A 25394-nucleotide genomic window follows, 5' to 3' on the forward strand; every position below is an offset into this window, starting at 1 on the left:
AGCTGATTTCTGAGAGGGAAGGTGGAAGCAATCCAATGTATGCTGTGTCTTTTTCTATATGTACATATATATCTGCCATAGAGCTTAACTTATAAAGTATGCCCAATAAGAAATTCAAAGCAGCAATTAATAATACAAAATAGTGCAGTTATAATGAAGTCCTCTCCTAAAAGTTATGCAAATGTGATTTTTCCTCTTGAAAGAGTTATGAGAAACACCAATATAGTTGACTCAGCCAGAAGATGCAGATAAAGGATTGTTACTCTGGGCACACTCATTCATTCAGATGTTTGTGCTGTATGAGGACGGTGCTAGGTATGGTGAAATATATAAAAAGTTGGGCATCATCCCCAGGAAACTTCAGGTAGGAGGGGAAGACAAACATGCAGTCACCCCACAATCAACAGATGCAATTAATAAGTCTGTTAAGTGCTGTGGCACGTTCTCGAACCACACATGGAAGATACTGGCTGGGGGAGGCAAGCTGTGTACTAGAAAGGGTCCTGAGAAAACACATTTTAATGGGCTTTGCGGGGTAAGCCAGCTGGAAGAGGGAGTCCCTTCCAGGCTGAAGGACCAGTGTGAGCAAGGTGATCCTTGTAAGCCCTGTCCTTACAGGACAGTATGGAATGGGGCAGCTGGGTATTTCTGGCTGTATGGTGGAGGTGAGGCTAGTTGGGTTTCTTGAGTCCTGTCAAGTGCCGGATACACATATGGGAATGTTTATGCCTACTCTGTCTGCATTCACATAGCTCCTACCTCCAGGGAGATGTGTATGTGTCACTCAGACTAAGCTTCTCTGTCCTGGACTTCTTTCTTTTTAGAATTGGTTGGTAGTTTGGGCTGCATTAAGATGGAGTCAGACTGCTGTCTAGCACATGGCATAGCCAAGAAGTTGCTGAGAAGTGGATAGGCTTTGCCTAGTCTCCTTGTTCCTCGGGGTCGTTGAGGAGGACATTGCAGATCAACCAGGGCAGTGTGTTCCGAAGCAGGTGGCCCCTCAGACTCTCCCACATGCTTAGTTAATCAGATCTGGGTCTCCTAGCAGGAGAGACCTCTTTGTTGATCTGGGTTGAGTTGCACAGATGAGTGTTGTCAGGCCAAGGGTACTGCAGATTTGACCCTTTGGCCATAAATACTCCGTGTCTGTCTGGTCCTCAGCCATGTTCTGTGGAGACCTTTGCTCACCTATAAGCTACCCCTTAGAAAGTCCTCTGTGACTTCGTTGTCTCCCTGTGCCCCTTTGCTGTCAGACCCACATCAAGATACCTAATTGGATTTCTTTATGCACTTACCATTATCTAAAATGAGACTGAAATTATTTTTTTCCCTGAAATGTATGACTTGCTACTGTGTCTGTACACCAAGAGTTCTTGGCATGTGAAGACACTCACTAAATATTTGTGGAACGAATGTGAATTTCTCCATGGCTTCCTAGCTAAATGTTTATGTGGCCCCTTTCAGCTCCTCTTCAGTGAGGATCTTGTACATCTTAAGAACTACCAGTTTGTGCCAAGACAATTCATTAGGCTCTTCTTTCCACTGAAGTGTGTGTGTGTGTGTGTGTGTGTGTGTGTGTGTGTGTGTGTGTGTGTGAGGGGTTGACAGAAATCTGTCTGCATCTTTGCTCTGTGACTGCAGCTCATAGCTATCTGCTAGGGAGTCCGAGTGCTTACTGTGCCTGCATGTGTGCACTGTCTTGCTTCTGAAGGGAGCTGGTGTATGGAACACTGTGCTTGATGGCCACCTCACTCTTCTCCAAAAGGCCTGGCTCTGCCAGCTGCTTGAATCAGGGAGTCTCCCTGCTGCGTGCCTACCCCCAGTGCCACTCTGAGGTGCCATTGTAGTCCAGCACCTGCACACAGTGTGCTTGCTTACTTCTCTGTTGCTCCCCATCTCTTCTAGTGTCTGGTGTCCTCTCTCTTTTTTTCCTTGTTGTTTCTCCTAAGGGAAGAATGATGAATAGATGTGTTGCTGGCATCCCTCACATTGGCTGCTTTTCTGAGATCCCAACATGTTACCTATAACAGTTGGCTTTTGGCCTCCTTGTGGGTTTCTGATAGCCTCCCTAAGTCAGGCAAAGTGTTAAAAGTCTCAACCTTATAGCTGCAACCTGATGCAGCCAGCACACCTCAGCTGTGGAGCTCTTTTTGTCTGTGAAGTCCATGGTGCTATGATAATGACTTTGTCTTTCCCTCTTGCAATGAGGTTGCTGCAGGGAATGGATGGGAGGTGCTGCCTATTCCTCACTGCTGCATCTGAGGCTGACATTAGGTTGCAGCTCATGTCACTGTGACTTAGCTGACTGTTGTGTGGGGAGGTGGATCCTGAGAATCAAATGGGAATGAGGGTGCCACCGTGGAAGCTTTTTCTTTTTTGCTGACAGAGTCTAATGTTACCCAGGCTGACTTCTAGTTCACACCCTCCTGTCTCAGCCTCCTGTGTTCTTTGGATCACAGGTATGCCTCACCACACTGGTCTTGGTCTGATTTCTTGGAGAGCAAGTAGGAGCTCTCAGCAGTTCCTGACTGTGCGTTGATAATTTCTCCCAAGTGTTCAGTGTCAGTGTCAGCCTGAAAGGTGGGAACAGCCGAAGAAGAGGTTGCTTCAGGGAGGGCTGGCTCAAGATCCCTAAGTTTGGTTCTGGACTTCAATGTCAGTGAGCTGACATATACTTCTGGAGCCTCTGCTCTTTCTTGGGGTGTCCAGGATGTGTGCTCACCAGTCTTCCTGGCTTAGGCAAGGGAGTGCGTGTGCCTCTCAGTGTGGTGGAGCCTGAGGAGGGCAGTCTCCTGGGTGAGCCTGTGCTGTGTGAGTTAGGGGGGTGTATTTAGGGCAGTTATACTTGGAAGCTGTTTGATTATCTGAAATTTAACATGATTGGGCAGCACATACTTTATTTGGGGCTCTCATTTATAAAGAAAAAGGAAGGTGGTGGCAGGTCACTGAGGGGGTGCCTAAGAAATCAGGAGTGTTCCTCCAGATCAGAAGGGTGTTTTTGGAGTAGCTTTGTTTCTTGGGTGTCATTTTGCACGATGGAAGTACACAAGGCTGGAAGGGGCAGAGGCCAATCTAGACTGCTCCAGAGCGTGAGACAGGGCATAGGGACATGTGGCTGGCAAGGCCAGTTATTGTCTTCTGTGTGGCAGGGTGCCAGGAGAGGAGGCTGAGTCAGTCATGAATTTGTCCAGAAGTACGAGGAAGTGCACAGTGTTTCGAAGCAGTATCGTTTAATTAACTACATTGATTTTAATCATAAAAGTTATATCAAATCATGCTAAAGCAGTTTTTTACCAGTAAAATGTTTAAGTTCATTTTTTTTTTTTGTCCCCCAAGGCCCTGCTCGTTCTCTCTGCAAAGGACCCAGGCACAGAGATTCCTGCTTATTCTCTCAGAAAGGCTCTGTGCATCTGGAAGCATATCTGTACATATTCCTTTGGCTCTACTGAAGTGCAAGCGTGGTGGCCACTGACAAGCAGTTCTTCTATCACTTACAGTGTCCCTTGGGCTTCTTTCCATTATATTATAAATGGGGTTTTATATTCTTTTAAAAAATACATTTTTAATTGTTTCTGTTGAGTATCCTGCAACTAAAATGAAAGCAGTGAAATATTGGTTTATAGTGTGAGACTTGGCCAGGTGAAACAGGAGGGTTTCATTTTGCTTCAGAATAAACTAGTAAGAATCGCCCAAGGGAGCAGTTCAGTTTGAAGGGTCCAGCGTCCTTCTGTCTGGCTGTGTTATGAAGTGACCAAATACCCTTAGCAGAATGGTTGCAATCAGTTTGAATTCCTGGATAATTTAAAAACATTAAAAAAAAAATAACTGGATTGCCATTGCTATCTTTTTCTTTACTAATTAGCATTTTCCTACTCACCTGAGAGCTGGCATCTTTACCTGTTTCGCTAGCTGGATCTTTTGAAAGCTCATTCTTTTCTGGCCTCACTCCTCCAGTATTGATCTATAACTCAGCATACTTGCTCCAGCTGGCTCATTTGTAACATCGTATGATATAGTTTCCAGACCTTTCAGATAAATTACTTATTTATATGAAGGGGCTGTAATTGACTTTTCAGTTGAGAAACCCAATTCACCAGAGTGGCTGGGGAGAGACATAGTTCATTTTGCTCTATTATCAAATCAATGTTCAAATGATATTTTAGGATTATTTATTTTCCTCAATATAAGAAAAATGTCAAGATTTATTTCCCATGTTTCTTAAATGTCAGAGGAAATTGACCCGAGGCTGGAGGACTCTCTGTGCCTGGTCTTTGGCAGTGCTGGGGAAGAAGCAAGAGAGCAAGCTCTTGGTTCGGGTTGTAAATTGTGCTTTTGTGCCTGGTGTACCTGGTGTGGCTTGCAGGAAGCTGGGTCCTTGCTTCTCTGGGCTAGCCTGGTAGATAAGTTCAGCAGAGATGAGGCCTGTGGGAGTGGGGTGAGTCAAGTAGGTATAGGAAGGTTGTTTTTGGAAGTTGAGTAGGCAGAATTGGTTAAACTAGACCCCAGATAAGCTTTTTGTGAGAAGTGGGAAGGTATCAGTCCCAAGGAAAGACAAGATTCAAGAACAGTGTGGGTTGAGGGGAACCAGAGTAGGCAGAGGCTGGCATCATTGAGTAGGGGCGGGGGGAACCAGAGAGGGTAGAGGGTGGATCTTTGAGTAGAGGTGATGGGAGACCAGAGTGGGTAGAGGGTGGATCATTGAGCAGATGTGGTGGGAGGACAGAGTAGATAGAAGATGGGTGTTACTGAATAGGCTGTGGTGAGAGATGTTTATACAGTAATTCAATCAGTTAACCCAGCAGATAGAACAACTGTTTCTTGGTGATGTCTGAACTACAGGCCCAGGAGGAGTATGTGAACTCAGACAGTGGGCCTTATTCTTAAGGAGCTCACTGTCTACTAGACAAGACAGGCAGAAGGCAGCTTAGGAGAGGACAAGGCAAAGGCTCCACAAAACTGGCTGTATGTGTATGTATTTGTGAGAGCACATCTGGAGGCGTGGCTGGGGTTGGCTGAGGTGAAGGGACATAGTATTGGAATGGCAGATGAGTTGGGGCAGAGCATGGAGGGCTTTGTTCAGCACTAATAGTTGAACTTCATCCTGTAGCCTTTGAGAAATCCCAAAAGTGTTTAAAGCTGGGTGCTTCATGGTGAGATGGCCTTTTTAGAAGGCTTTCTGGAAGCAAAGAGTGTTTATGGGAAGAGACTATATTGGAGGCAGAGAGCAGTAGGAGTGGCCTAGCTTTGAACAGTGGCAATGGAGTAGGGAGATGACCAAAGTCCGTAGGTGATGGAGTAGACATGTTTTGATAACTAAGTATTGGGTTGAAGAATTGTGGTAAGATGGATTTTCAAGTGGACTCTGAGGAATCATTATACTTAAGGCTCTGGGGATAAAGAAAGGACCATGAGCAAAAGCCACAGTCTCCAGTAGGTAATGGGCATGGAGCAGGACTGCCCAGAGAGGTGTGGCGGAACAAAGGCACTGGAGACCTCCTCTTTCTGCTTCAAATCCTTGAAATAATTGTGAGCGTGACAGCTCTATGGCCTTTACATGGAATGCAGACAGCAGATGGGTGGTTCAACATTGGTGGCTCCAGCCAACATGGAGCGCTGGGTCACTGAGCTTTCATAGTGGCATTTTCAGTCACTAGCACCAGATTTTTCTCTCTGACTATACTCTGGCTGTAGTTTTCTCAAAGCTGTACTTTACTAATGCCTTTATTGTAAATACTGTATGATATTTTTTGTGTAAAGATGTCTTTTATTTTTCTTATAGCTTCTCTCTTGATACTTAATAGAAACAAGTTAGAAGATTTCTTGTGCAGTTTCTTCTCTGGAACAGATAACCCTCTCCTTAATCTTAGTGACCTACAATTGTTTTTCAAAATGTGCTCAAGCTCTTGACTGTAGCCCTACTGTCACTGTAGGGAGACAGTGTGACACAGTGTAGGTACAGAAAATGCTAAGAAGCTGGGACCTGGGAATGAGAGAACCTGGCTGCCATGATACTCATATGGCTTTTTAGGTGAGATCTTGCTGTTCCAATGTTCTTGGTTAGAAGTCTCTGTACCACTTAGGAGCAGAGGGTTGCTGGCCCATTTCCTTATATTCTGCTGTGCAGTTTTAGAGATAAAACTTTATTGACCGTGCTGCAGTGAGTATATGGGCAACACAAATTGGACTTGGTATTTTGCCGGGTGGTGGTGCAAGAGTGGGAGGGTGGATCTGGGAGGAATGGGAAGTGAGTGTGATTGGGTACATTGTGTGAAATTTCCAAATAATTAATAAAAGTAGCATGTTGGGGAAAAATAAGATTTTAATGTCAAAGAACAAAGTAAATTTTATTGTGTAAAAAGCAGATGGTGCTTATTTTGGGAGCTTATTTCTTAAAAGTAAATGTCATAGTAGAATAGCAAGATGCCATATAGACTGATGCTGGCTCTACCTCTCCGAGGCTTCACTGCTCGCCAGGATCATGTACAGGCTGCTGTGAGTCAGCAGTGCCCCATTCCTGGGTCTGAATAGTGCTCCATACTGAATAGTGCTCCGCATTTCACATTCCTTCCGGGCTTCCTGTGCTGCTGGTTTCCAGGCACATTTTGAATGGCCTGATTTAGGCCTCAGGGTTGAAGTAGGGGGCGTAGGTTGTGGTGTTCCTGTCCTGTGGGGAGATAAGTTCTTTGAGATAAGCTCTGGTCTCCAGGAGAGTGAAGCTGTGCATGTTCCCTGGGCCCTTCCCACCACCACCACTCCCCAGCCAGGGTAATCTCTGGGCAGCTCTGAAGTTTCTGCTAGTTCTTCTCTATCAGTGGTTATATTTGGGAAATGGGGTTAGAAAGATGCTTATTTTACAGTTCAGTCTCTCATTGGCACCTATTAGCGCTCTCACAGAGTAGGTTCTAGGTGTTTATTTACAACTGAGAAGTACTGTTGAGATCCTTAGTGAGGTAGAAGTGATTATGTACAATTATGTTGTAATTTTAGCCACTTCAGAGGTTCTGCCATGGGGATCCAGGAGTGCTGGGCTGAAGGCAGGGGTGGTAGGCAGGGTGTGAATACACTTTCTTTCAAAAGCAAGGATTGACAAGTGGTATGAGGCAGCCACACAATACCTAATATTCTCAGAGAGCATATTGTTTTGTTAACCTGAGGTGTGTATTATTGGTAGGTGTTTTGTAACTCAAAATTCAGGCAGAGATGGTTATTGAGTGGAAAAGAGCCTCTGTGGAATTGGCAGGCACCAAGGTGGTGTAGTCTGCAGTGCAGATACATGTAGCATGAACAGCCCTTGGTGGGCTGGGGATGCTCTTCATGGTCAATTGTCCAGAAAGTGTGGCTTGAGGAGCCATATGTTTTATGGTCAGATGAACATGTGTAAGTAGACTAAGGGTAAGTTCTAAGACCTGGTGTCATGCAGTGGAAGTCTTCTTAAGACTGGCTTGGAAATGCCAAACCTGGTTCTGGGAATCCACTATAGACTTGACGGTGTGTACTGCAACATAAATTTGGGGGTTTATTGTTCATGGCTTTTCTTTAATCTTGAGATGGCCAGGAGGTTACCCTCAGCTGGTTCCCTACTGTCAGATCAATGTAAATCCCAGATAATTTTACTTAGAATTACTTCAGTGTGTGTTATTTTCTAGGGTAAGATATTTTAAAGTCACTATGGTACTTTTATCACACCTAAAACACTAGTTATAATCCCTTAATGTCAAATGTCTACTCATTATCAGTATTTTTCTACGTGTGTGTGTGTGTGTGTGTGTGTGTGTGTGTGTGTGTGTGTGTGTGCATGCATATACATGCATGTATGAAAGCCAGAAGTGGACACCAGGCATCTCCCTCAGTTACTCCTTATGTTTTGAGACAGATCTTTCAGTGGGCCTGTAATTCACTGACTCTCCCACACTGACTGGCCAGTGGTTCCAGGGATCCTTGTGTTTTCTCCTCTCAGTCTTGGGATTACAGGAATGTTCTGCTCTGCCCAGCCTTTTACACAGGTGCCAGGGATCTGAACCAAGACCTCTCCTGCTTGTGCAGCAGGGACTTTGACTGGGCTGTCTCCTAGATCCCATGCACTACAACTTTTAGAAAATTTTTTTCCCTGTGGAGTGAGATCCAGGTGTGGTGTACTTTAGGCAGGACCTGTCAACCTGGACCATCTTGCAGAGGTTGGTTGAGTAGCCATGATGTTCACAGAGTAGAGTCATTAACTCACCAGGGACAAAAGCACAATGCTATTTTTTTCCTTTTTGGTTTTTCCAGACAGGGTTTCTCTGTGGCTTTGGAGGCTGTCCTGGAACTAGCTCTTGTAGAGCAGGCTGGTCTCGAACTCACAGAGATCTGCCTGCCTCTGCTGGGATTATAGGTGAGCATTACCACCACCCAGCAGCACAATGCTATTTTAATTCTGTTATTTCTTCTACAAATAGAGCTGGGATTCCTTTAAAAGGGAAACTTCCATTTAGTTGCCTTGAAGTAGCTGTTAGGAGGAGATATGGGATGTGTGTTTGATTCTCTCCTTTTATTGAACAGCTATCTGCTAATAAACTTCTATATAATGCCTTTCATCCTCTGAAGGGGACTTATTAGTTTTTATTTTTTAATTTAGAGTTTATATGCTTGATTAGATACATATTTATGTTTTGTTGTAGTTAGCTTTACTCAATTTTTCAAATTTGGACGGTGTTAATTTTTTAGGTTGGTGCTTAAAGCTCTTGACATGACCTATGGTTTGTGGGTCCGGCAGCTGGCCTTCCCCACCACCAGGGCTTTAAAAGAAGGGACAAGCATAAGGAGAAAGTCAGCAAGGTAGAAGTTACAGTTTTTTTTTTTTTTTTCAATCAGCCCCAGGCATGCTACTTGGGCTGTCTTGTGTTCTAGTCACTGGAAGTGACTCTCCCCAGGTTCAACCTGCAGCAAGGGGAAGGGAGCCCAGAAGGTGTGAGCACTGGGGAGCACCCCCAGTTGTTTGTGAAGTTGTCTTCCCACAGCCCTAGTGATCTGTAGTGACCCTGCTTTCTTGAGTGAGAAGGTTTAAGTATTTAGATTGAATAGTTGCTTTAAGAAACCCTGAGGTTTTTTTAGTGGCAAATGATGTTTAGAGGCTATTCTTTGACCATGTGATTCTAGATTGTTTTAGTAGATAAAACTTCTTATCCCCTTATCTCAAATGTTTGGAAACTAGGTAGGTTTCAGAATTCCGATTGTTTCAGATGTTGGAATGTTAGCATACACAGAGTGAAATAGCTTGTGGGTTGAACCTGAGACTAATCATGAGATTCACTTAAAGATACTTTGTATAACATTTTCATGTGCCTGTATTTTTACTGTGGCCTATCACATGAGGTCAAGTGTGAAATTGCCATTTGTGGCATTATGTCAGGGTTCATGAAGCTTTCCAGTTTGGAGCATTTGGATTTTAGATTTTCAGATTAGCAATGTGCATTCCTCTCTCTCTCTCTGCCTCTTCATCCCTCCCTTGCCTCCCTTTCTTTAAATTTAAACAAAGTTCATGCTATTATTTCCCATTCAGAATCCGTACCTCATCCACCTTGTGCTTGTGTTTCTTTTAATCCACTAGGTCTACTGGCAGTAGCTCTTAGCGATACCAGCATAAGTACTCATGAATTATCTCACAGCACACAAATAAAAATCACAGAATGACCACCAAAGAGAACTGATTTGTTACATTGCATAGTCAAAATCCTCCATGACTTATGGAAATGTTCTTCCTCTGTGTGGTACAGAGTTTGTTTCATTATTTTCAACTTCTTTTGAATTTTAGGTTGTTTTAAGTAAATTTATATTTGCATATATTAATATTCAGGGAAATCTAGCTCCTGTCATTGCCCTTCTCTTCCAGTTTCTTCTTTCTCCATATGTAGCCTTTTGAAAAGGACTGAGGTTGCCCTTTTGTTTTCTACATATAAGCAACATGCATTTTAGATATTTTCTCTTTGGACTTGGGATAAGATTTTGCCCCTAAACCTATTTTAAGAATATAATAAATCAAAGTGCTCTGGGTACATGTAACCTCTGGAGCCTTCCAGTTTGTTAACACAGTTCAATGTGCAGTGCACACCATAGGGTATGTGATCCTCCCCTTGTGATTTCATGGTCAGCAGGCATCTGAGTCTTGCTGCTGCTGTGCGGCATCACTAGAGAGGACTGGATCGCATGTCACTAGCCTGGGAAATGGTCAAAATTCAGAATTCAAGTTAGAATTAGTACTGAATGTATAGTGCTTTCTCTCCAAAGAAGGAAATAGTAAAAGTCAGACCATGAAAGGTGAGGACTGCCTGCATGCTTTTCTCTGCCTTGCACTCGACTTAAATCATGTACTGCTGACTACGCCATCATGTTGTACAGAGATGCTTGTCCATCCTTTTTGACTGGCTAGAATTCTTTTGTATAGATAAACAATCTTTTCTTCTTGTTGAGACATTATAGCTCTATGTAGCCCAGGCTGGCCTTGAATTCATGGTCTCCTCTGCCTCAGCCTCCCAGGTAGAGCTATTCTAGAGAATTATGCTTTTCAGAATTTCTCTGACTTCCTGTTTACTGCTTTGTAAGAAGTGTAATTCCCAGTGGACCCAACAAAATGGTGAGAGGAGGGGCAGAACTCTGGCTGTTCCTGGAAACATTCCACATTTGGACCATCCCAGCTTTTGACTTGGTTTTCATCTAGCCTGGTAGGGCTGCCTTATGAATGCTCAGCCTTCCATGCCTGACATATTACTTGTCTTATGTTAGAAACTCTTCCAGATTTTGGCAGCACATTTGTGTTACTCATAGTTTCTGATGATGGCATCTGTGTCATGTGTCTTCATATTTAGAGCCTCAGCAAGGATTTGGGAGCATTGCTATCAGGGATTACTTTTCAGATGTCATTTAAAATCAAAGACTCTTATGTGAAAAGAAGATAAAACAGGTTTATTTCAAAATAATCTTTTGTCTCCTAACCCATACTGTTTTACTATGTTGCAGAGAAAAGGACCTGGAGGCCAAGTTTATCATTCAAATGGAGAAAAGCAAAACGACAATCACAAACTTAAAGGCAAGTGATGACTCTACCCTGCTGTAGTTCTGAGAGCTCCACACTTGCTCTCTGTGAGGGTGGTACAGATGAATGAAGCACCTGAGCCTTCTGCACCTCTGAGGTGGCTGCCCTGATTCAGTGTAGTCAGCAGTGTGCATGCTCTCTGCTGAGGCTTAGTCCTAAAACTGAAGCATTGATCTGATTCTCATGGTTTTCCCACCCTGGTTTCATCTAACCTGAAAGTCAGACTTAAGCTGTTTCCCTGGTTTGTGAGTTCCGACTGCAGACAAGAACCTGGCATTTCTACCCTATATTCTAGCCTGATAGTTGCCTGTATTCTGTGAAGTACTGGACAAGTTTTGAGATAGGATCTCAGGTAGCCTAGGCTGACCTCAAATATGGACCAGTATGACCTTGAACTTCAGGTTCTCCTGCCCCTACCTCAGTGCTAGGATTGTATACATGTACTGTCATACCTGGTTTATGCTATGCTAGAGATCAAGCCTGGGGCCTCATGCATGCTAGGCAGACACTCTTAACAATTGAACTATATCCCCAATTCTTCGAGTTTTTAATGAGAATCCATTATGTATTCTGATCCTTGATGATCTGAGAACTGTTGTTTATTGTTAGCTGAGAGGAATGAGCACTTAAAAAGGAAACAATAAAATTGCATTACTTTCAGGAAAACATTAGATGAAAAAAGCCTCACAATCTTTCACAATGGTAAATTCTTTTGCCTTTAAAATATACTATTTATTTCATTAGCACACTAGATAAGGATCTTGAGTGCTTCCACTCAAGGAGGAAGCACAGGTATAAAAGTAATACTAAAGACATCATGTGCTTTCAGGTTTAGGGCCTTCAGTGTGGGTGGTGTGTTTCTGAGGCCTGCTGCTCCAAGGCCAAGTGTCCAAGGAATAGATTTCTATTAATTTATGGTCCTGGGCATAGGATGCCCTAAGATCATTTTCTGATTAGTACAGCATGATCCCCAGATACAGGAGTGGGAATAGTACTGTCTTCCTAGAGGGTATGCTCTGGGCTGCTGGTATTCCTTTCCTTGAGAAATTCTCTACTAGACCGCTTTCTTTCTGAACTTACCATCGTCTTCAGCACACCATGACTCTCCCTGGCCTCCCCTAAGCATCTTCTCAGCTGCTTGGGTTCTGTCCACCTCCTTCTGGTAGTGGCCTTTCTGCTACTTCATGCATGTGTGTGCTCACAGTGCTTTGGCTGAATCCTCTCTTGCATGTGTATTATGGAATTGATTTTCCTTGATTACTCTGTTGCTTTTTTGTGTTTTATACATATTTTCTTCTATGATGACTGAGTAACTAGAATAGATGTCATGTTTTTCCTTTAATAATTTATTTTTACTATAGTATTTTGCTAATTCTTTAAAACTTTTATGCACACAGTGTATTTTGATCATAGTCACCATTTACCCCTGCTTTTTCTAACACTGCTCAGATTCATTCCCTATCTTCTCAACTTCATATCCCTGCCTGTCTGTTTCATCTATCTATCTTTAAAGTATAGTCCACCGAGTCTAGTTTGTACTGCCTGTATATACATGGCTGTGGGACCACTGGAGCATGGTTTAGATAGACCATTCAAGAAAACAGACTTTCCTTTCTCTAGTAGCCACCAACTGTTGGTAGCTCCTAAAGATCCCCCTCCTCCTGGCTAGAATGTTGACAAGCTTGGTTTTGTGTAGGTCTTCATTGCTGCTGCGAGTTCATGAGTGTAGTGGTCTGGTTCTGTCCTGTCTAGAAGACACTGTTTCACTCTATTCCTCCTCCACCTCTGGCTCTTGAACTCTTTCTGTGCTTTTTCTCTAATGATCACTGAACCTTCTGGGGGAAGGCATGTGGTATAGATGTGCCATTTATGGCTGAGCACTCCATAGATACCTTTTCTCTGCACGTGACCAGTTGTGCATTTCCATGTTAAACATCATTCACTGCACAAAGAGACTTCTCTGAAGAGGTCTGAGAACCAAACTAATCTGTGAATATAAGATATAAATTTAGAAGGTAGTTTGATACTGTGTACATTTAGCAAAAGTAATAGTAGGTTTTACCCCTAGGGCCTGTGAACACACCAGCTTTGGGTTCTTGTCCATACCAGCCATGCATTTCCTTCTGGGGAGTAAGCCTTAAAACCTATCAATTGTTGGTTACTTCAATAACATTAGTGCCACTATTGCACCTATGGGACATACTCAGACTTTTAATATACTGTTGTTTTCATTGTTAATTTTTTAACAATTTGTTTTAAAAAAGAAGTTGATTATTGAAAAACATACTGAGCCGGGCAGTGGTGGCACACGGCTTTAATCCCAGCACTCAGGAGGCAGAGGCAGGTGGATCTCTATGAGTTTGAGACCAGCCTGGTCTACAAGAGCTAGTTAGTTCCAGGACAGCCTCCAAAGCCACAGAGACACCCTGTGTTGAAACCACCCCCACCAAGAAAAAGAAAAAAATATACTGTTCATTGAAATTATTTAGCATTATTTCCAAGGTATAAGGTTTTGGAAACATGTGGATAGTTTGGGGGTTCAATTTAAGCTCAGAGTATGGAACATAAGATGTATGCAAACATATATCACAGTATGATATATCTTAGGAATGTTCTCATTCAGAAAAGAGGGGGAAATTATTTCTAGGTGGGTACTAGGGAAGTTTCATGGAAGAGGAGATATCTAACTTGGAGTTTTTAAGGGGCCACCAAATCACACAGTTCCACAGGGCACCACTTTTGCCAGAATCAGTGTCCATCACCCAAGAGGTTGTACAGTGTCCAGCTCTGGGAGGGACATCATAGAGGAAACAGTCTTGCAAGAGAAACAGACAGAGTCTGACTGGGCATGGTGTTCATGTAAGCTAATTATATTAGTAAAGACCATAATTGGTGGTTATATATACAGATCCTATTCTTATATTTATTTATTTTTATTCATTTTTTGGGGAGACTAATAGGAATTAAGTGTTGATTAAAGTATACATGCTGCAAATGTTAATCATTTTATGTGTTTTAGTCACAGATTTTATTTCTTAGTTAGGGTCACTTGTTAATTGACATTACTCTTTATGCTATTGTTACCATCACCTCATTTTCTTATTATTACTGTCAAAAATGTCTTTCTAGATACCAGAAGGAGGAACTGGGGACTCGGGCAGAGAACGGACCAAGACCTTCACCTATGACTTCTCTTTTTATTCTGCTGACACGAAGAGTCCAGATTATGTTTCACAAGAAATGGTACAATCTCAAACTCTTCTTGTTTGTTTTTCTTATTAAAAAAAAACAAAAACAAAACAACAAAAAAAAAACAGTCCTGCCCTAAACACTTAGAAACAAACCAACTACTTTTTTTACTGAATTTAGTTTCTGTAAAATTAGCATTTGCTAACTCAGCTTTTTTTGGTTTTTCGAGATGGGGTTTCTCTGTGTAGCTTTGGAGCCTATCCTGGCACTCGCTCTGGAGACCAGGCTGGCTTCGAACTCACAGAGATCTGCCTGCGTCTGCTTCCCTAGTGCTGGGATTAAAGGCGTGCGCCATCAACACCCGGCACTAATTCAGTTTTTAAATTATCAGATGGGAGTATTTATGTAAGCCTGATAATTCAGTCTTCTAAAGTTTTTTTTTTTTTTCCTCACAATTTTGAGTATGATGAACATAACATAAATGGTTTTAAAACTTTAACATTGATCTCATCGTGAAGCATTCAGGTGTAGCCTTTGATGTTGGGAGGGTGACATCTGTATACTTTTTGGAAATAAACCCTTTTAACTTTGTTTCCTCCAGGAGTCAGAGCATAGGAAATAAATATCAAACCCAAGCCACATTCTGTCTGCTTTGTGGATCATTATAAGCTATAGAAAGAATTCTAAAGGGAGTGCTTCTCCAGAATCTACAACCTATTCTGATGTTAGTATTTGCTCAAGAAACAAATGTAGATGTGGTTCACATAGGTGACAGCAAGGTACCCCCAGATGACCTTCAAGATACTGATAACATTTCATTAAAGCAGAATGACAAACATATACTCCTGGGTGGACAGAAACAGGACATTGGAGCAGAGCTGAGGGCACAGGAACCTAGGTGGAAGAACAATGGCTTCATTATCAGTGGGCCTCTCCCTGGCTTCTCAATAGCTTCTTTAGATAGCACAGATACTTGTTTCAGGTCTTTATATGTTTACCTGGCTCTTCTTCTTTTTTAATTCTTTAATTACTACTCATATTTACATATCCACCCCGCCCCCCTATTCCCTTGCCCTCCCATCTTCCCATGTTTACCTGGCTCTTCTTGACCTGGGTTGTAATCCTGGAAACTGGAGCATGAAAATACTAATGTGTTTCTGAGAGTCAGTGGTATTGCCTGGGAACATGTTAGAATGTAGAATTTCAAGACCACCACTACCACCAACCCCTATCCACATGTTAGGATGAGGCATGGGCCACCACACCCCACTCAGAATCATTCATATATATCCATATATATATGGATAGATGATTCTGTCTGTCTATCTATCTATCTATCTATCTATCTATCTATCTATCTATCTATCTATCATGCACTTTGACATTCAGGAAATGTGTCTGGTTTAGAAGTGGTCTGTGGAGGAGAACCTGACATTTTGAGAGAATGCAGACGTTGAGGTTGGAGTACTGCAGTGATTATATCCCAGAGGCTGTGGACTCAAACATCAGCACTGGGGAAGGGTGAAGTAGCCAGGGAGTTCCCAGTGTGATAGAAGAGTTGAAGAGAAACTGACATTTGAGTTTTCTTGAGTCAGACATACTTGGTATTCTGTCGTGTTAAATTCATCAAAGAACCAAGTAAGGCAAATTTAAACTCCAGTTTTGTTTGTCAGGATATTCTGTGAGCTTTAGTCACTTGCTCAGGTTCACACAGATTGCCTTTCAATAGTACCAGAGCTGAGGTGTGGTGCTGATGTGAGAAAGCTTTTGTGTGGGAGAAAAGGGAATGATTCCAGCTGCCAGGTGGGAAGAGAGGGAAGCCTCCTATCACATCGATAAATGAGGGGGTGAGAGTGGGGGTGTGGGAAAGAGTAAGGATGGTGGATGGTCTGTATATACGGACAGTGGATAGTCAGTCTGATGTTGTGAAGATATTTTTTACTCTTTTGGCTTTTTTGAGGGCCTGCCACCCAGCTCCTGAATAAATCACATACAGAGTCTTATTAGTTATGAATGCCTGGCCTTAGCTTGGCTTGTTGCAAGCCAGCTTTTCTTATCTTAAATTACCCCATCTGCCTTTTCTCTCTGGACCATTATCTTTCTTGCTCCTGTATATCTTAACTTTCCATTTTACTCTGTGGCTGGCTGGGTGGCTTGCCCCTGCTGTTCTCTTCTCCTTTTTCTCTTGCTGCTTCTCCTCTTCCTTGCCTATCCTTGCTCCTGCCTCCTATTGGCCAGCTGTTCAGCTCTTTATTAGACCATCAGGTGTTTTAGACAGGCACACTAACACAGCTTCACAGAGTTAAACAAATGCAGTGTAAACAAAAGGCACACACCTTAAAATAATATGTCACACTTCCCTCTTTTTGTCTAAATAAACAGAAATGTTTTTAACTTTAACATAATAGAACTATATACAACACAAAGTTATCAAGTAAGAATTAATTTACAATATTCTGTCTGTCCATTTGTAGTTAGCATATGCAGAGAAAATAATGCATTAGTGAATCCAAAGTTTTTTACTTTCTATCATATCTAAGGAAAACTGCAACTATAACTACCTAGTCTTCAACTCCATCAAAGGCATCAGAAGGATATATAATTTAAGTAAACAAAAAGTGCATTGCAAATGACTTCCACAAACTCTACAAATGACAGAGATATATGAGTACCTGGACAGTCACCCAAAGTTCCTTTGCAACGTTGGGACATCTATCTTCAGCCTACAGGCCCATAGGAGTTGGCAGACTTTTCAATGAAGCAGGAAATCTGAAAGACTGTCCCACCTATATTGCCAGTTTGTCTGTCACTTTCCTCTGTGTCCTGCAGAATGTCTGGCAGTTTATTCTGTGAAGCAGGAACCCTGTAGAACCATCCCACCTTGTTTTGACAAAGTTCAGTGGTCACTTTCCTGTGGGTCCTGCATGTCCAGTCTGCCCAGCACACTGTAAACAGTCAAAGGCAAGAACAGTTTCTTTGCTCAGTGGCTAACCTTGCTACGATGAAAGGAAACTCCATAAAGAGTTTCTTCAGTGCCCATCATCTTCTCTGAAGTAAATCAGTGCTGCCAGGAGCAGATGTGTCTCATTGTCATGAAAATCTCTATTAACAAAACATTTAAAATGTCATATTCTGTAAGCCTTTGAAAGGTTTGAAGACCATCTATCTATCTAAAATATATTTCTATGTGATCTCAAAAGCAAACCTAGCATATCTACAAATTTGATTTTTATAGATGACTAACTATTGACCTGTGTTTCTTGATAATAATTTGATATAATTTCTAATAATCGCTTTCAAAAACTGGAACTTTACCTTACCTTTTTAAATGAACTCCATAGTACGATACCTTAAACAAGAGCAGAATCATATATACAATATGTTGTAACAAAAGCAAATTGGTATCAATATAGAAAAACCCTTTAAACATGAGTAGAAACATATTGTGTGTTATAACAAAAATTACCTTATATTTGTATCAATATACAAAAGTCTTTTAAACAAGAAAAAAAACATATATACAGTATAACAAATTGACTTTGAATTTGTATCCATATACCAAAATCCATGCCAAGGCAAAATATCTGAGATTGATAGTGGTCTTTTTATCCTATGTTCCTATATTCCCCTAAATTATAACAAACATCCACAATCCAAAAAATAACCAAAAGCTTCCACACCATTCATTGGGAATGTGGGCATCGTGTTCTCCAGACTGCTTCCTGCTGAATGTGGGTGAGGGCATCTTTAGAGATCCCAGAGAGAAACTTTTTAGATAATGAATGACCAAGTCCTGGGAAGCCCAGTTAACCCTTTGTTGGTAGATATCACCTGTCACGTTTCAGTCAGTCTCCCTTGATCGGACCAGATCCATATTAACCTGGAACAAATGCACAGCCTCTTGTGTCCTGTGGAAACAAAAGCAAAACCACTTCTGCAAAGCATTTTTGTGTTCCATTTGACAAATGCATTTTTTTTTAACTTTAAGGCAGTCTTAAAATATCTAGGCTGCTTTATTTCCACAGTTCCTCTTTAAATTCCAGGGTTCTTAGCAGCTGTTCTTTGCTTTTCAGCAATCAAAAAATTCAAAATCAACACAATAGCATACAGGATCTAGACTCCCTGTGTATTTCCCATCTTTTCATGCCTTATTCTTTTTTATTACTTTTACTCTCTCTTTAAAGATTTTATTTTATTTTTAAACTATTTCTTTCTATAACGGCCCATGCCCTTTTTCTTTCTTAAGCCTACGCACATTGTAAACTGGAACCTGTTTAGAGGTTTTTCCGTCTGGACCTCTTTTACTGCATATCTTTCTAGTCTTTTGACTGCATGAGCAGACTTTAAACTGTTAAGCTACACCTGGGTCCTCTGCATGCTGCTCTACCAGCTGGCTCCGCCAACTGCCAACTTCTCAGGTCGGGAAAGCCAAGCCTAGAACTCACAACCTGGTTGACTGAGAACTGCATTAAACCTTTCTAGCTATGGAAGTGAGTACCTGTGTTGCCACAAGCCATTTTTACTTAGCTTGCCTTCAGTTAAACAGCAGTGCCCCTTAAGGTAGTCGGTCCTTTCCCTTCTTTTTCAGCTTTCTCAGGCCCTACATGGAAATAGGGCCCACCTTAGAATGCCATTATGTTGTACGATGTTTTATTCTTTTGGCTCTTTTGGTTTTTTTGCTCTTTAGATCTTTTTGAGGGGTCTACCACCCAGCTCCCAAATAAATCACACATGGAGACTTATTATTACTTATGAATACCCAGTCTTAGCTTGGTTTGTTTCTGTACAGCTTTTCTTATCTTAAATTAGCCAGACTATCTTTTGCCTTTGGGCTTATCCTTTTTTATTCCTGCATACCTTTCTTTCTTACTTACTCCATGTTTTGCTGTGTGGCCTGGTGGCCAGGTGGCCAGGTGGCCCGGTGACTGGGTGGCCAGCCCCTGATATCCTCCTCTCTTTGTTCTCTTGTTGCTCTAGATTTCTCGGTTCTCCTTCTATTTATACTCTGCCTGCCAGACCCACCTATCCTTGCCCCTGCCTCACTATTGGCCATTCAGCTCTTTAGTAGACAGTCACAATAACAGGCACAATAACACAGCTTCACAGGGTTAAACAAGTGCAGCATAAACAAAAGTCACACACCTTAAAATAATAGTTTACCATAGTCTGGCATAGAAGGCTATGGTCATGGAAACCAGATTCATGCTCTGTTACACATAAGGGGATTATGTGAACTAGGAATTTTAAAGGGAAAGGTGATTTATTGTAGTGATCTCCAGAATGTCTTCAAACACAGGATGAATGAAAAGCCTTGAAAGGATCTTCATTTTTAACCTATTTGATGGACTATTGGAAGTCCTTGTTTTACTTGAATTTGAAGTCTTTGGGGACAGAGGGCTACACAGGGGCATGGAGAGCATTTAGTGAAGACAGGACCTGGCTGGAAAATGATTGGTGACCAACTAACCTAATTTGTAGATGGTTAATTTGTGGGAGCAGGTATTAACTTCCTGAGATGTACAATAATCAAGATGAGGGACATAAAACAAACAAACAAAAAAAGGTAGGTCTTCTCTCTGGAAGTTAAAAGCCAATGTCCAGAGTTTAGAGGGAAATCTAGACTGTTCAAGCTTTCCACCCACAAGGAAAATGCCATGCTTTAGGGGATTGCACATCGATTCTTCTTCGTGCTTCAGGGATTCTTAGAGAGAATAACCTGGGATTGTTTTGTGGAATTTCCAAACTAAAGCACACTGCTGTTACCAAGCCATGTTAATAAGCCATCATAAATGCTGGAAAACAGTTATCTGTGAAATAGTAAGCCCTCCCCCATCATCCCTCATTTAGCCCTCTTTCAAGTGAAGGGTTCACTGTTGAGTAGATGAGGGGTGAGGTGAGCAGAGTGGTCGTGAAGCCCCCCAGCTACCTTGCCCTCTTTCCTTCCTCTCCAGCTTTAATCAGTTGAATTTCAAAGTATATTGGTAAAAGATGTCAGGTCCACTACTATAAAGTTTCCTTAGAATCTAAAAAACAAACAATTATTTTAAAATTAGAGAAAAAAAATCAATGAGCAATTGAAACCCACGGGCTTGTAAATTAAAGACCATTAAAGAAGGTCTTAATTTTCTTAATGGTTCTTCAAAAGTCCAGTGGGAGGCTTTGATCTCTCTCATACTACCCACTTCTTAATTCAACCCTGGAGATGCTTGAAACCAATAATCTCCCAGTTGCCAGGCTAGCTGACAGTATGTTTCAGCAGTGCCCTCTTGTGGTTGATTCCTGGCTGTTGAGCTCCTGGGATGTCTTGGGTCACCTTTGAAAGGAGCTTTCTCACTGGTCTGGTTCAAGGACTCTGGTTTCTGATACACCATCATCACTGGATCCTTGAGGAAACTCTTCTGGGATATCCCACAGTCACCTTTGTGGTTATCATTCCACAGGACCAGTCCCTTCACAAGATCTAGCAGGTCCTAAATAGGATGGAGGTTAAGGTGTTCCAACCCAAGACCTGCTTGTGGGCCTAGGTGGTAGCTGAGCTGGTCAGTTCGGACCACTGGGGCCACGAATCTACCTACCCTACTTGGCAGGGTAGGTTCTACCTGGCCTGTGATGAGGAGTGGGGCCATCTCTCTAGCTGCAGGGATCAGCTTTCCCATGAGGCTCTGGGCCAGCTTTCCAAAGGCCAGCAAAGGGCAGGGCTGGGTCAGCATGGCCCTCTGCCTTGGAAAGGATTTAAATTGTGAAGACATTAGAGTTTAGTTTAACTGTTTTCTGTGATTTATTTTACCTTAGTCTAGGCTATGAGAAATGTCCCTTCCTGAAATGTCTGTGGAAGCCTTTTTGTTTTGGCTCCAATCTGAGAGAATTAGAGAACTAGAATTTTTACTTACGTTGCATTTGTATTGGTGAAAGGAGACCCAAGCTCGTGGTCTGGATCCTTGAGTCTCTCTGGGGTTCTAGCTTCACAGAAATTTGGGGATAACATCCTTCCAGCTAGCATCAGGGCTTTGTGAATTTAGAGGATGTGGCCAAGGCCCTGTATGAGGGTGCAGCTCTGCCACTCACTGGCCAGGGCCTGGATGCTGACCTTTCCTGTCAGCTTCCTCATCGGATGGTTCCTGAGCCCTTTCCACTTTTAATTACTACATGAACCTGTGACAGTGCCCAGTAAATGTGAGCTGCTCTCATAGCTGGGTATTGAATAAGTCCTTAGACTCTGACAGTGCAATCAGAAAATAATAGTGTCTCAAGCTGAAGTGGGTCAAAATTAACTGAGAATAAGTGGCTGTAGCCATTCGTGGAAGAACTTCAGTTGAGGTTATAGTTAGTAAGTTATACTGGAGGAGCTGAAGGAAATGCAAACAGGATGGGAAGAAAGCCTGAGTCTATTGAGCTATATTTTTTGTTACACTGTAGATGTCAGCTGAACTGTGAGCAGACTTTGGTCAGGGGTGCAGTATTCCTTCCTTTGAGAAGTCTTGCAGTATACTGACTCCTGGGTTCACATAGAGAGTCATACTTCACTGAACTGAGTTGCTGTCCTGGACACTGGGACTTCTGAGAGCTCTCCAGGTACTCTCATGGCCAGCATAGCCTAGGATTTTCTGCCTTGGGTAGTTTGGGAGAAATAGCTTTCTGGGTCTCCTGATGTTGGCTCAGAGGGCTCATCACTGTAGGAATCCTCATCTTGTACAATGGTCATCCCACTTGCTCATTTTTATCCCCGGCCTTGACTGTGAACCTGATGGCATTCATTCTCTGACATCCCTAGCTGCTGTTGCTCCTACTCTTTATAGCAGAGATATTTGTTGGGGCCTTGATGTGCTGGCCTTAGAGGACATTGTGACATCCACAAAGCTTTGGCTCATTTTAATGTGTCTCATCTACATTATCTGTCCTCCTGGAGCATTCATGCTTCATCTTCTTTACCCACAAATAGTAATTATGTAGGGCATAGGACAGAAACTGAGGTTGTGGATGTGACCCTCTTGTCTCCCTACCATGTCTACAATATTTGGATAAGTATCTGAACAAGAAAATACATCCAGGCCCAGTTGTGAGGGAGTCCAGTCATTCACCACCCCACCCCCAGCACTCTGCTACCCAGGTCTCCTGGATACTGGTCCTGAGAAATAAAGGTTTTGATTTGGCAGGATTCAGGCAATAGTTTCTGGCTACTGTGACCTTTATGTTTTGAATACTAATTTCTGGAGGCTCTAATAAGATGAATAGCTTTATACATTGTGCAGTTCTGAATTTTAACATCACGTGTTAAAATCTTTGCTTCTAGACACAATTGCCACTTGGCCTTGTTTACATTTTTATTTCAGAAATCATTTGCTAGCTTAAGTAGGAAAAAGGATGGTGTTGCTTTTTGCTTGCTTGGAAAGTTTACTTTTGATTAAAAACTGGGGTGCATACATATTCTGTTGTTACAGCTCGGCAGTGATTTATTTTTATGCTGTAAACCCTCAAGATGAAAGTAACATTCAAAAATATTGTCAACACTGCAGGGACTTTTATTAAAACCCACGGTACTTGCATCCTTTGTGATTATGTATATGTATGTGTATATATATATATATATATATATATATATATATATATATATATTTTTTTTTTTTTTTTTTTTTTTTTTTCTTTAGGTTTTCAAAACTCTGGGCACAGATGTCGTGAAATCTGCATTTGAAGGTTATAATGCTTGTGTCTTTGCATATGGGCAAACTGGATCTGGAAAGTCCTACACGATGATGGGAAATTCTGTAAGTTGTTTAGTTGTTTATGTGCTATGTGAGAAGGAAGTTTCTAGTTACCTTTCTCTGGAGTGATATAATTATTCCTTATCTACTAGGTCTGTACCAACTTTTCCTGTTCTGATCTTCCTTTAGTAATAAGATAAAACTCAGTAATAAGATGAACTAAATTTCCTTGGAGAGATTTGAAATTAGAAATAGTTCAGGAATAATGGGTGCAAGTCCCAGTTCGTTTCTTCTTTTAAAGGCCTTATAATCTTATCAAGAAAGTAATTTATTCTTCTTTTCTGCCAGCATAACAGTTTGAATAAAATTACCAAAGTCTGTTCTTTTTAAAATTATTCAGAACATTTTTTCCTAAGAATAGTGTAAAAAGGAAAATCTAACTTTTTGATGGAAAGGTGTTACATAAGTCCAGCAAATACATGTAAAAGTTGGCATTACAGAGCCCTTACAGTTTATATGGTTATAAACACAGCATTGGCAGTTTAGTAATTAATGTAATTTAACAGGCACTGTGCTGTGTTCATATCAGAATGTGGAGAAATGAAATGTAGATATAGTAGGACATGGTGGCATACACTTGTAATCCCAGCTTCTTGGGAGGCTAATGCATAATGCAGGCTGATCACAAACTTCAGACCAGCCCTGATGAAGTTTGGGAGACAGACAGATAGAAAGAAAGAGAGAGACTGGGAATGTAGCTCATTGGTAGAACACTTACACAGCATATTTAGGCCCTGATTGGGTCTCTAACAACAGAAATAAATTATTAAAAAAAAAAAAAAAGGAAAAACAGCCCACAGACAAGTACTTAAGACTTAGACAGTGATGCATATTTCATTTTCTTTTTCATGGGGCAGTGAGAACTCTGTTCAGTATGGCCAAACCTGTGCTGTGTTCTAGATGTGAGTGGTTTTAGGGCCCCCTGCCCCAGACACAGCGGTGTCTTCAGTGCTCAAGGTTTGGTGGTCCATGGAAGCACGGTATTGGAGGGGAACAAATCTTCTTAAGGACACCATTTCCGTGCCTGGAACCCGGATTCTCAAACCCATTTACATGGACAATAAGGCACAGAGCTGTCCATCATGGTTGAAGGGAGAGAGAGAGAGAGAGAGAGAGAGAGAGAGAGAGAGAGAGAGAGAGAGAGAGAGAGAGAGAGAAAGACAGAGAGAGAGAGAAGGAGGGAGGGAGGGAGGGAGGGAGGATAGAGAGAGAGAGAGCTTATACCTCATATTTTCCATTGCACTTTAATTATTATTTTTCTCTTTTTGTTTTCTTATTGAATTTTTTGGGGAAAAAAACTCTAAAAGTGAAAGTTGCATGTCAGTTTTTTCACTAGCTACTTTTTTTGTTTTTGTTTTTTTGAGACAGGGTTTCTCTGTGGCTTTGGAGGCCATCCTGGAACTACCCCTTGTAGACCAGCCTAGTCTTGAACTCATAGAGATCTGCTTGCCTCTGCCTCCTGAGTGCTGGGACTAAAGGCGTGAGCCACCACTGCCCGGCCACTAGCTACTTTATATAAGACATTTAAAAAACACTCCTAAATGGCAGGTGCTTTTTCTATGCCCTTGTGGGTAAGTACAGGTTCAGTATTCTATCTTCTTATTTTAAAGTAAGAAGGAAAACTTTTGGTGGAAGTATCAGTTTTCCTTGGTAACAGCTTGGACCAATTGAATGGTAGATGCAAAGAGGAAAAATACCTTAAAGCTGCGGCAATGATAGTTCTTCGGTTCTTAGAGGATGAGCTGGGTGGAGGTCCGAAAGGACTGGCCAAGAATGCATGGGTGCTCTGAGGTCTGGGTTTCCTAGTGAGAGCATGTTGTCTGGTATAGTGTCTTAGTTTGTGTTATTATTGCTATGATGAAACAGCATGACCAAAAGTAAGTTGGGGAGGGAAGAGTTTATTTTGCTTACACTTCCACATTGTAGTTCATTACTAAAGGAAGTCAGGACAGAAACTCAGACAGTGAAGGAACCTGGAGGCAAGAGCTGATGCAGAGGCCATGGAGGGGAGCTGTTTACTGGCTTGCTCCCCATGCTTGTTCAGACTGCTTTTGTATAGAACCCAGGACCAGCATCCCAGGGGTGGCCCCACCCACAATGAACTGGAACTTTTCCAGTCACTAATTAAGAAAATGCCCCTTTTGTCCACTTAGAGCCTGACCTTATGGAGGCATTTTCTCAACTGTGACATAAAACTAGCCAGTCCACAGAGTGTTGCCCACAGGCTTGTTTATGTGTACTGAACTATGATTATATACCCACATTGCTTAGTGATGCAATGGATTTGCTCTTCCTAAGAGGAAGCACGGGGATTGCTATACCAAAAGAAGCCTGTCTCCCATAGTTCAGTGTGCTTCTGCCACCTACATTTTAAGATG

General features: G+C 41.9%; 1 protein-coding gene across 5 annotated transcripts in view; it reads left to right on the forward strand.

Moving 5' to 3' along the window:
• Kif16b (kinesin family member 16B) overlaps positions 1-25394 on the forward strand; it is a 265927-nt gene that overhangs the window by 25009 nt on the left and 215524 nt on the right. For all 5 annotated transcript variants that reach the window (XR_004770654.1, XM_035447150.1, XM_035447149.1 and 2 more), the window contains exons 2-4: positions 10993-11062; positions 14198-14311; positions 22903-23019. Coding sequence is in view for 4 of the 5 variants with exons in the window: in XM_035447150.1 (XP_035303041.1) it covers positions 10993-11062; positions 14198-14311; positions 22903-23019 (301 nt within the window). In the remaining variant the exon portion in view is untranslated. The remainder of the gene's footprint in view (positions 1-10992; positions 11063-14197; positions 14312-22902; positions 23020-25394) is intronic.

Source organism: Cricetulus griseus, chromosome 6, assembly GCF_003668045.3.
Source record: "Cricetulus griseus strain 17A/GY chromosome 6, alternate assembly CriGri-PICRH-1.0, whole genome shotgun sequence".
Classification (NCBI taxonomy): Eukaryota; Metazoa; Chordata; class Mammalia; order Rodentia; family Cricetidae; genus Cricetulus; species Cricetulus griseus.